Source organism: Mytilus trossulus, chromosome 13 (genome assembly GCF_036588685.1).
Source record: "Mytilus trossulus isolate FHL-02 chromosome 13, PNRI_Mtr1.1.1.hap1, whole genome shotgun sequence".
In the NCBI taxonomy this organism is placed as follows: domain Eukaryota; kingdom Metazoa; phylum Mollusca; class Bivalvia; order Mytilida; family Mytilidae; genus Mytilus; species Mytilus trossulus.
Window position 1 is genome coordinate 58,952,599 of NC_086385.1, and position 12,554 is coordinate 58,965,152.

General features: G+C 32.5%; 1 protein-coding gene across 1 annotated transcript; it reads left to right on the forward strand.

Moving 5' to 3' along the window:
• Positions 1 to 312: 312 nt before the first annotated feature.
• Positions 313 to 6,130, forward strand: LOC134695430 (uncharacterized). Its single transcript, XM_063556676.1, has 7 exons — positions 313 to 448; positions 2,024 to 2,059; positions 2,800 to 2,970; positions 3,685 to 3,773; positions 4,012 to 4,099; positions 4,923 to 5,151; positions 6,093 to 6,130. The coding sequence occupies exons 1-7, from the start codon at positions 385 to 387 to the stop codon at positions 6,100 to 6,102; spliced, it is 687 nt and encodes a 228-aa protein (XP_063412746.1). The 5' UTR covers positions 313 to 384; the 3' UTR covers positions 6,103 to 6,130.
• Positions 6,131 to 12,554: the final 6,424 nt, after the last annotated feature.

Genomic DNA, 12,554 nt, shown 5'->3' on the forward strand with positions numbered 1-12,554 from the left:
TGTTTCCATTTCCGTTTCAAGATTTTATTATAATTTTGTTGCTTTACTATCTATTCAGGTAACTGTTAAACTGGCAAATAACATTAACTTCTAGTTTGGCTACGTGTGATTAACTAACACATGTATGATTGTTAACGCCAGAGAGAGTAGTGTTTCACTTGAATGAATATTGAATAAAGTTCAAAACCGTTTTTAGCTCAACAACACATAAGATTTCCATGCTCTGTCACACATTATTGTCTGATCGATCATGATGTAAACTGTTTGATAATTTCTTAAATCAATACCTGATGTGGCAAATTATATTGAGTATATAAACTGTTGTCAGTTGGTAATACGTACAGCACATTATTGTTTTCAATTGAATCAGTAAAGGCATCAACGATGAATTCATTAGTTCTCACCATAACCGTTCTTTTGGGATTGTTACTTGTTCCAGCCATTGACAGTAAGTTTTTATTTGTTACTTTAAAACAAAAACATTTGAAAAGCATCATTGAAATCAAACGCAATGTACCAAGTTAACAATTGTTTCTTACAGATGGTCAGCACGACCAAAAACAATTTAAATATCTCGTATGCTTGTTCAAGACGAAACATATGACATTACACAATACAGTATAAGACACGAATTATAAGTATTAAGTAATATTTATATGTTTGAGTTACTTTACAGGATATAAGAAAATATATAAATACGTATATGCTTCATGATATATTTCTTCAATGCAGTTGCCGTTTTAACTTTTCGTGCCTGTATTAAGAAACACATAGTCTTTTAGGAAAATTACTATACTTCTAGTTATCAAATGCGCCCAAATTATAATTGAATACGCCTGACGCGAGTTTCGTTTACAACAGACTTATCAATGACGCTCAGATCAAAATATACTTCTTTTGCTAAAATAAACCCGAATTTTTATTATGTTAAGAACAGTGTGTAAAGGATAGTCAGAAATGTTTTGCAACTAACATATACATGCTTACAAAATGTTAAACATTTATTCTGTGATTTCTAAAAAAAAGTTCTGTGTAAATATAATGAAATTTGTTACGACTTTTATACAAGTAAGAGGTTCAGCGCTATGAAACCAGGTTCAATGCACCGTTTTCTACATTTGAGAATACCTGTACAAAGTCAGAAACATGACAGTTGTTTTCCATTCGTTTGATGAGTTTTATCATTTTATTCTGCCGTTTGATTACGGACTGTTCGTTTTGAAATTTCCTTGGAGTTCAGTATTTTTGTGATTTTATCTTAAAATGGAAATTTGGAATAAAATTAGTTTCCGGAACTAATGGAAGGCATGGAGTGTTCAAATACTCAATTTCATATTTATACCCATATCCAACTAGATTATCATGATTATGGAAGAGATAGCAGACAAAACTGTATTATCTTCAAAACAAATTAAAAACAATATATACAAGATTTATTCTTGTTTGAATGTTATTACTATTTGTTTTCCATATTGTACGACTTAAAACTAAAATATGTCATTTTTTTTATTTTAACTTGCACTAATTTTTTTTTTTACACCAGATCGCAAAATAAAAAAATCCACCATTTTCAATTTTCGCTTAAATATTACCGTGCCATCTTTTTTATTGTTTTTTTTTATACTATACTTTCTTTTTAATTTTTCAAAGGAAAATAATTAATTACTTTCTGGCACCAAATGGTGATATAAATATTTGCACAATTTTCAATATTTGAACTTCAAGATTAACTTAACATATATGTTGAAGTTTGGTTAAGCAATATGAATCGGATCATGATATCAGTATTGTTTTCATTTGTCGACATGGACAAATTCCAAGATTATTATGTCTTAGATAATCCATATTGAGCGTACTGTTAGACATATAAATCTTTTAAGACATTCATGTTGTTTTGTAGTACCATTATTACACAATGTTTATACTGTTTGGATAGAAAAACAACAATTAAATGTTCTTTCATATAAGATGTGTGAAAATAAGATTCTATTACTTTGTATTGATGAAAATGTTCTACTTTCAGTGAAAAGAAAAAGATGTCACAAGAGACCAACTGTCGGTAAGTTATTATTATGTCTATACTTTGTTGCCCGTCCAATAAAAGAAATATAACAAAACTTTCAACAACTGTCATACAAATGCAAGTTTTATAATTAGCTAGCAACTAAACCAGGGTAAACACATTCTTGCGTCGAACAGTGCTGGTATCAAGTAAAAAATAGAAATGTTCATCCTTTCTTTTCATTGGTTGATTTAGTCATGTTAATCAAGCGTTTGATTTTGTTATGATTTAGTAGACTTCCTTCTTAACTAATTTACCAAGGAGTTTTATATTAATTTTGTTAGTTTTGGATACTTTTTTTATTATATGCTGAACATTTCATAAATCATAGATGATTTAGAGTAGATTAGGAACAAGTGTGATGTTAAACGTGTCTTGATTGTTGACTAAAAGGTGTCTTGTCATTAATCAAAAATAGACTTTCCGAATTCAGATTTTAGATAAATGGTAAATGTATTTACATGAACGTATAACACACAGACCTTTGTTAACAGATTTGTAATTAGATATTGAGGGTCAATAGTATATTAACTCAACTTTGACACCAGGATTTAAATTGTTTAGCCTAAACGCGGGTTTCGTCTGCGACAGACTCGTCAGTGACTCTCAAATTAAAAATGTGAAAAAGGCTAAAACAAGTAAGAAGAAGAATAACATTGACTACAAAAAAAATGTTCTATCTTATGATTCAGGTCTGCTTATTTTCCATGTGATGAATCTTTAAAATATATTTGTAGTTGAGTGTTCAGACCCAATACCAAGAACCTGTGCCAAAATGACTATTAGCACAGATCAGAAATTTGTAGGAAGCACAGGGAAATTGACGTGCTCAGATGGGCATTCTCTTAAAGGGAATGACAGTATTAAATGTTTGGAAGACGGCACATGGAGTCCGATAAATGCCATATGTAATACTTGTGTTTCATTTGATATTTCACCACTTTGCTTGATCTTGATTTATTAGTATCCTTGTTTTTTTTTTTTACAGTGAAATTTGTTTAAACCGAACCTCTTCGATTTTGTTATGTTTCCAACGCATACAATTTGATATGAAGGTGCTTAAGAACACGTTTGGTTTATACAGAATTTCGGTTCATGCATGCAGGATTCGGTTTAGTCAGGTTTCACTGTAATTGGAAAACGGATCCAATATCCACACATCATTGAAACGCTTTGATATTCATTCTGTGTTAAAGTATTTTTCGGATTTTCTGGTTTTGTGAGATAAAAACAAGCTTTCATAATCTTATCGGTCCTAAGAATTAGCATTGACTAATGTAAACAAATGATTTGGAATCACATTGAGTTGAAAGTTATTAATCTTTATTCAGAATTTAGAATTAAATTTGTCGAGAAAGGGATTGATCATATACATATAGTAAATACTTTTATTTAAGTATTTACTCCAATCTTCATATTGTTTAACACAAAATCTCATTACATAGGGTTTACTCTTACTGAATATAGCTGAAAGAACTAAAAGTATGATGAAACACAATCTCGTATAAACAACCAGGTCAAATACACTGATATATTTTGATATCTCAAATAATGAAACATTCAGTCATTACTTTTATGTATAATTGTGATATGTCTCAATATCTATATTCACAATGATTTAGGTGTTCCAAATGGCGTAATTGGTGTACGTTCATTCAGTGGTTCCATATACATATTTGTTAAAAATGTCAACGGTTATGACAAGGCAAAGGTAAATTGTTATATACTAGTATGTTCTTATTTAGCACAGATGGGAAATTTTATACATTTTACAGATTTGTGACAGAATTAATGATGTAACGTGTGCATGATATGTAAGGTGTGCATATTCGTCTTTATTTGTTTTGTACTTTTGTTCCTATATCATTAAATTAGACTTGTCATTTACAATAAGTTGTTTATACCCTATGTTACGTGGGTAACTGTCTGCTTAAATAATGTTTTTGAAGGAGACTTGCTCTTCCATGTGTGGTACTCTTTTGGAAATAAATAACCAAGAAGAAAACAGATTCATACTTTCAGCTAAAGAAGAACTTGGTAAGCAGTTTTTTTTTCAATTTTGAATAGATCTAAAAAGTAAGTACATACCATTGTATTAAAAGTTCTTTAAAATAATTTGAAAAGAAGATTATTCTAGTTTCTGCATACAAGTTATCACAAACAAAATTAACGACAAAATATATATCTTCCAATTCCTACAATGTTTCGGAGCTTGCATGCCTTACGAATATTACCATACAAAAGGGTTTTGATTACAAATTGTCTATTTAACCAAGGGTGGCGGAATATATGTCACATGTGTCATTTGATTTGATCACCCTTTCAAAACACCTTATATCAGCCCTGGTTTTTTTTAGGTTCCAGTTTCTTAGTCTGTGGTTTGCTATGCTGTGCTTAGGTTTCAAGCGTTTGTCTTAAGAAAGTTTTTAGGTTTTTAGTTTTTTTGCATTAATAATTTGTGTTCGACTAATGCGTTTGAATACCTATACGATATTTTACATCAGATATGTTTCAAAAGAGAGACGACAGATACAAGAGGGAAATTTAAACTAATAAATCAAAAATAAAATTACTACGCCATGGCTAAAAACATGTAAAGGACAAATAAACAAACACACAAACAAACAAACAATTGTTCACACAATAGAACATAAACAAACCCGTGTGAATACGAACACAACAAAAACCTGTAGTTTAATTAAAATAGATTGATATGATCCATCTCACGTCATAATCATGATGATAAAGAATACATGTTTTTATAGATACTTACATTTGCTGTTTACTTTTTTAATATTGATATATAAGTGTTGTTTTTCAGACTTTTTAGCATTTTTTTATATACATATACTTGTTTTAGGTATACAATTTCCCTTTTTTGGATTAGAGTCAAAGGATGGCATAAGTTATGTATGGCAATCTGGAAATACTACAGTATCAAACATGTTTAACAACAGGAATCCATTAGATAATGTATCTAGAGACATTGAAGTGGGGAGTTGTTTTTTGATGGTATCTGGTGGTACATGGTATGACGCACCAAAGATTAGATGCAACCGTATTGACAATGTTTATATCTGTGAATCAAGGTAGGATATTTTATAGTTGTTATATTTAACTGTAAATGGATTTATTTCTTTTTTAAAGTTATTTTTTAGCGTAACAACTTATTAAAGGAATCACTGCTAAACACGGAAAAAACAGACGTTTATTATAAACAATCAAGATTCAAATGTGTTACATTTACAAAAAAATAATGGAGATCCAACATAAACATAATTTGGAGACATACAACAATCTCGTTACTACTCAATGTAGTTATATCATTAAAAGCAATGACGTACAGAACAAATGATGAACCCAAAAGAACAGGACAGTATGAAAGATATTACAATTTCCTGAACCAGAGTCTAAAACTCCATTTTCTTTGGCGTCAATCTTTAAGTTCAAAACTTGAATGTTTGAATGTGAATACCTAAAATTCAACTGTTGTGCTCCAGACAAGCACACACTTCTAGTTTTATATAGCCTTTAGAGTTATAAAACTACGGCAGAGCTCATCACTAATCAATAAAGTAATTATTTTGTCAATATGCATTTATGTTAGAAATGATGACTGTAAGTGGTTGATTTTTAACAATGCATAACATGATCATACACAATTGTTCACCTTCTTTGTACGTTTCAGACTATAAAATTGAGAATTGAAATGGGGAATGTGTCAAAGAGACAACAACCCTGACCATTGAAAAAACAACAACAGAAGGTCACCAACAGGTCTTCAATGTAGCGAGAAGTTTTTGCACACGAAGGCGTCCTTCAGCTGGCCCTTAAACAAATATATACTTGTTCAGCTTCCAAATTGTACACAAGAAACTAAAATTAAAATATTATGCACCAATAGAACATAGCTCATTCCTTTACGAGTAACAAATATCCTGTTTTAGAATTTGATTTATTTATTTTAATGTACTAAAACTACAGTATCCCTCATATATATAACTCATATCTTAATTTCTACTTTTTGCAGGTTTGACTAACCACCATGACGACAATTACCAGTCAAGGAGAACATAACGTAATAATAAAATATCAAACAAAACGTTATAACTGTATAGCATTGTTTTCTGCCAAACACCTCTTCCTTCTAATCTGTGGTAATTGATTTAGTCAGCATACTATGATAATATAATCAAGAGAGATGGATAGGAGTAAGGGAACATATGGGACGGGAAGGAATGCAATAGTTGAACGGGAGTCAAGGTTGAGGGAAGCGGGGTCAATGATTATTGAAGGGGCGGAACTGGGAGACTATATAATTGGCATGCAACTCGTTTAAAACATCAACCCAACAATGTTAGATCTGTAAATTTGCTTTCGCAAATTTTTGGTTCTTCGCTCGCCGGGATTCGAACCCATGCTACTGTGATATTGTGACACCAAATCGCCTGCACTGCAGTTGTCCCGCTAGACCACACGACCACCTGGGCTATCAAAAAAGAACTTTCGGTGGGCATGTGTTACCTTTCAACGTCAGTTTTAATTTAGCAGCGTACTACAGTACATGATAAATAAGCCATGAAGATGTTAGTGTAACAGATCAGCTAAATTATCTATAGTAAAGGATCCTACAAATTAATGTAAGATACAGTCACAGAAAATAATTACATTCATAAGTACGTCTGAGCCAGTGACAACCCTAAAACAAATGTATCCATCGGATCACCATCAATGATGGTGATACATGGCTGTGTACATAATGTATATAAAACTCGTCTAAACATCAACCCAACAATGTTAGATCTGTAAATTTGCTTTCGCAAATTTTTGGTTCTTCCCTCGCCGGGATTCGAACCCATGCTACTGTGATATCGTGACACCAAATCGCCTGCACTGCAGCCGTCCCGCTAGACCACACGACCACCTGGGCTCTTAAAAAAGAGCTTGCGGTGGGCATGTGTTACCTTTCCACGTCAGTTTTAATCTAGCGGCGTACTACAGTACATGATATATAAGGCATGAAACTGTTATTGTTACAGATCAGCTAAATTATCTATAGTAAAGGATCCTACAAATTAATGTAAGATACAGTCACAGAAAATAATTATATTCATAAGTACGTCTGAGCCAGTGACAACCCTACAACAGATGTATCCATCGGATCACAATCAATGATGGTGATACATGGCTGTGTACATAATGTATATACAACTCGTCTAAACATCAACCCAACAATGTTAGATCTGTAAATCTGCTTTCGCAAATATATATATATATATTAAATGACTGAATAAATAGTCAACGATAAATCTAATGGGGCGATGGATCACATAAACATAATTCAGTACAATACAAAATATAATATATAACAAGTCTGAAAGGGTACAACATCACCACCAACACAATAAAACGAACCATATGTTAGATATTTCTGATAACAGATATCCTTCCTCGGTAATTGCACGATGACAAATGAATCATGGCAATTCATCTTAAGACTCTATCAAAATATTGAATTTATACAATTTCAGCGATGTGTTTGGAATTATTATAATTGTTCCAGCGTTCGCTTAAATTGCATTTGACTAACAGGTCGAACAAATGACGTTTTTTTACCCTGCTGACTGCCATTGGCGATTGCCAAATAAAATTTATCATATGATGTAACAATATAGATTTTAATATAAATTTAATACTAAACAGAAAACAAATCAACTTGTGGCCACGATGTATGCCGCAAACATAAGGTGTTAATATTTTTTTTGTACACTAGATCCGGATTTCGACAATAGATGTCTCTTCAGTAATGTTAGGGATCGAAATGGTATTTGGAAGGCCATATAAAATGCACTCATCTCTAGAAATACTCTTGAATTGTAAGAGTTAATATAGGATGAACATATCATATAAACCGGAAGGAAAATATGATACAAGCCCAAACGAAAAGATATAAACGAGTATAAATTGAAAATTACGTTCAAACCTATGATTGCGTTGGATAAAAACCGCAATTTGTATACGTGTGCATGTAAAACAAATTTCGTTTTAGAAGGGTCTTAATACAGCACAAACAACATTTTCCTAAATACCAAAAAGTGAAAAAGTATATTTAAACTGAACACACTTTACTAACAGGTCGAACAACTGATGTTCTTTAACCCTGCTGACTGCTATTGACGATTGCCAAAGACAATTTTTAGTGTACTTATATTGGATTTTAGTCATTTTGTTTTTCATCTTTCTACGGTGCATGTTCGTCATCAGTTATTTTGACATGGTTACATGTCAATAATTCAGTGTAATCAATAATAATGTCCTTCTCTCTTGAATGCTGATTTCGTAAGAGATATGACAGTATCACCATGATCATTGTCAGACTGATTCTACTGTTCAGATACGGACCAGGCGATTGATGTTTTGACTGAACAGTGTAGTTGATTGTGTGAAGGAAATCGTCAACCAGCAGTTGTGCGTTTTGTCAGCATTCCTACCAATATTGCGCTTGAGCTATTCAAGTCTGTATGATGTATTCAATTTTTAGATTTTAAAATGAGGATATGATAATATATTAGCAGTTAAGGAGCAATCTTCTAGAAACGCTATACTTAACAAAAGAAGGAGTCAAACATTACACTATCCATGTACTGTTTGTTAAGCTATGTTCGATTTAAAAAATGAAAGAACCTTTTATATCGATTGCCTTTCATTTATGATAACACATCCCTATCAGAAGACGTGTGCGACTTTCGAACAAGAAGTATCCGTCTTCAACTTTTTTTTTTTATAAAGTTTCCAAAAACTAAGGGTTTTCTTATCCCAGGCATAGATTACCTTTGCCGTATTTGACACACAACTTTTTGGAATTTTGGATCCCCAATGCTCTTCAACTTTCTATTTGATTGGTTTGTAACTGCTTCGATATAAGCGTCACTGATGAGTCTTATGTAGACGAAACGCGCGTCTTGTGTACTAAATTGTAATCCAGGTACCTTTGATAACTATTTAAACCACTGAGTCTATGCCTCTGCTGGTGGACGTTTGGTCCCAGAGGGTATTACCAGCCCAGAAGTCAGCACTTCGGTGTTGACATGCATATCAACTATGTGGTCATGTTTATAAATTTTCTGTTTACAAAACTGTGAGGCGAAACGCGCGTCTGGCGTACTAAATTATAATCCTGGTATCTTTGATAACTATTCAGACGGAAAACCGTGTCTTAGTAAACGCCATACATACTTTTGATATTGATAATTTCAATACACCTTTAACATGTTTTATGTGAGTAATTTCGAACAACGTATTACTGCATGGTGTGACACGTGTAAAGAAAATATCAACTCTCTAAAATAGATATGTTTTTCCTAACAAAACATAGTATTAAATTGATCGGTGTAAGATCAATATATTTAATTGTAGTATGGCGCCATATTTGAAGATGTAACAATTTTTGATAAAATATATTACATTGTAGTTCCAATGTCCTCCGCATTGAAATAATTAATCTAGCAAACACCAATAACTTTCATTTCGTAAAAAAAATATACAGCTATCTTAGAAAATTGACGCATTATCAGCAAACACATTGCATCTTTCAATATAATTAATATTTCCAAGGGGCATTACTCTTTAAAAAGAACTGCTTCGGCACTGATTTTTGAACTTGTCGCAATGGTATAACATTTGTATATAGTTCTTTATTATCCATCTTGATCTTCTCAAAGCCTTATTTTTCAAACACTAAAACCATGTGTTATGATATTGTAATGATTATGTTTATTTATGTTGGCCTAATTTGTGTTGAATGGCCTGATAGTTGTTTACCAAATTATTATATAACTGTGCAGTTTAGGAATCACTGGAACAATCACAGAATGATTGGAACTTTCTAGAATGATCCTTATAAAAGATGCGTAATTTAAACTTCTACGTTATTCCAGAAACTTCCGTTGTAACTTTCCAGGATTTTCCACAATGTTCCATTATAGAGTGTTCTAGAACTTTCCATGACAACACTATATATACAGACACTAAAGTTAAACTCTCATAATTAAACTTGGACATAGACATTGATAGACATTAGTATTCACAGCATTTGGATTGACACTTTTATTCTACAAACAACATCATACTAGATTGTGACCTTAATAGTGAACATAATATTCAGATTGGATTCCGAAAGATTTCCGGATACAGATAAAAGAGTGGACTCATATTTTGACAGTTAAGTTAACATTTATATTTGTAAAATACTTCTTGTAAACTTTTGTATAATAAATATTGTTAAATTTTACTATTGATTTGTGTCTTTTGTTGGCTACAATTTAAAGGCGATTTCTGGCCGTAACAGAAATTGGGGGCTCGTCCGGGATACTGAACATATTTTATTCAAAATTTGTTTAATATTTTTATTATAACTAGCCAACAAAATTCTACAAAATGGCATTTGATGCTGGTAAATTTTTGAAAACGCCAGACCTGGAGAGTTTTGATAAGTTAAAGAAAGAGGAACTAGTGTTGCTTGCTAAACAACTAAAATTAGTTTTTAAAGTATCTATGAGAAAACAAATTATAAAAAATTTGGTTATAGACAAATTAGTTGACGAAGAAATTTTAGGTGAAGAGGCTCTTGATCTTAAGGTTGAAAATGTTGACGCCTTTAAGTTAAAACAGCTTGAATTAGAACATGAACTTAAATTAAAAGAAATGGAAATGAAGGAGATGGAGAAAAGAAAAGAAGATGAATTTAAATTAAAACAGGCAGAACTGGAAATGAAGGAAAGGTTAGAAATGGAGAAAAAAGAAAAAGAAGATGAATTTAAATTAAAAGAACTTGAAATGAGGGAAAGGCTAGAGATGGAGAAACTGAAAATTGAAATGGTGAAAGAAGAAAGCAACACTAAAGTTCACTCCAAATCAGATTATGTTGATGCAGCAAAAAACATACGTTTGGTTCCAAAATTTTGTGAAAAAACAGTTGATAAATATTTTCCACAGTTTGAGAAAATTGCTAACAATTTGAAATGGCCTATGCCGTATTGGACTACGATGCTGCAAAGTGTTTTTGAGGGTAAGGCAGCTGAAATATACTCCGCACTTCCATCACAAAAAAGTTCTGATTATGACACTGTGAAACAGGAAGTTTTGAAAGCCTATGAGCTAGTACCAGAAGCATATAGACAGAAATTTAGATCTTATAAAAAGTTTGATTCGCAAACCTATGTGGAATTTGCTCGGGAAAAAGAAGATCTATTTGATAAATGGCTTACTTCAAAGAAAACAAATAACAATTTTGATCACCTAAGACAATTGATGTTATTAGAAGAGTTCAAACAATGTGTTCATTCAGAATTAAAAACACATTTAGACGACAAAACTGTTGAGTCAATACATGATGCAGCTGTTATATCAGATAATTATACTCTTTCACATAAAAGAAGTTTCAAGGGTCAAAATTATAATACTTCCAGTGGAAATTACAAAAATCAAAGCACTGAGCATACTGATAGTAAGCCTGTTCCACAGAATAAGAGTCAGTCCAGTTATAATATGTCTAGTTCAAAATTTGATACTTTTGAGAAGAAGTCACTGACTTGTGCTTATTGTAAGAAGATTGGTCACCTGATGGCTGATTGTTTTAGACTCCAGAAGAAGAATGAACGAGATATTAAGCCAAAGACCAGTGCTTGTACGACACCTTATATTACCAGTACATTGGAATGTCCTGCGCGTCCGGCTTTTAAGTCCAGTTTTTGTGATTACATGGAGGAATATAAACCCTTTATGTCTGATGGGTTTGTTTCTATTGTTGATGATACCACTCTTCAGCCTATTAAGATTTTACGGGGCACTGGAGCTTCTCAGTCTTTATTGTTAGAAGGTGTGTTGCCTTTGTCCGAGAAGACTTCTGTTGTTGCCTCCATTTTGTTACAAGGTGTAGAGTTGGGTTGTATAGATGTTCCTCTCCATCGTATTTATCTGAAGTCAGATTTGATAACTGGACCAGTTGTTGTAAGTGTTCGTCCTAATCTCCCTGTTGAGGGTGTTACATTATTGCTAGGAAATGATCTAGCTAGGAACAAAGTGGTTACTGAACCAATTGTTACCAGTGAACCGGTGGTGGATGTTAAATCACCTGAAGATGATGCTGAATTGTATCCAGCTTGTGTTGTTACTAGGGCGATGGCTAGAAAACAACAAAATGAGAATTTGCAAGAAGACAAATTTGATTACATGGACCTTTCTGACACTTTTATAGTTGACATTGAAGGTCCTGGTAGCTCAAAAAAGGCCATTACAAAACCACCTAGTGTTAACAAGAATGTTATTATGCCATGGCCAGACGTTAACAGCCATTCATTAGACGGAGAAAATTTATCTGAAGAACAACATACAGACCCTGAGGTTCTTCAGCTCAGCCAGAGAGCTCAACCACAGGAGGAAGCAGACAAAGTGGCCGAATGCTATTACCATCAGGACGGCATTTTAATGAGAA

What these genes read in the sequence shown, in the direction of transcription:
- LOC134695430 (XM_063556676.1), top strand. Translation starts at nt 385, where the DNA reads ATGAATTCATTAGTTCTCACCATAACCGTTCTTTTGGGATTGTTACTT. An exon ending in ACGGTTATGACAAGGCAAAG is followed by an intron (nt 3,774 to 4,011) that starts GTAAATTGTTAT and finishes ATGTTTTTGAAG; the next exon opens with GAGACTTGCTCTTCCATGTG. An exon ending in TTCAGCTAAAGAAGAACTTG is followed by an intron (nt 4,100 to 4,922) that starts GTAAGCAGTTTT and finishes TACTTGTTTTAG; the next exon opens with GTATACAATTTCCCTTTTTT.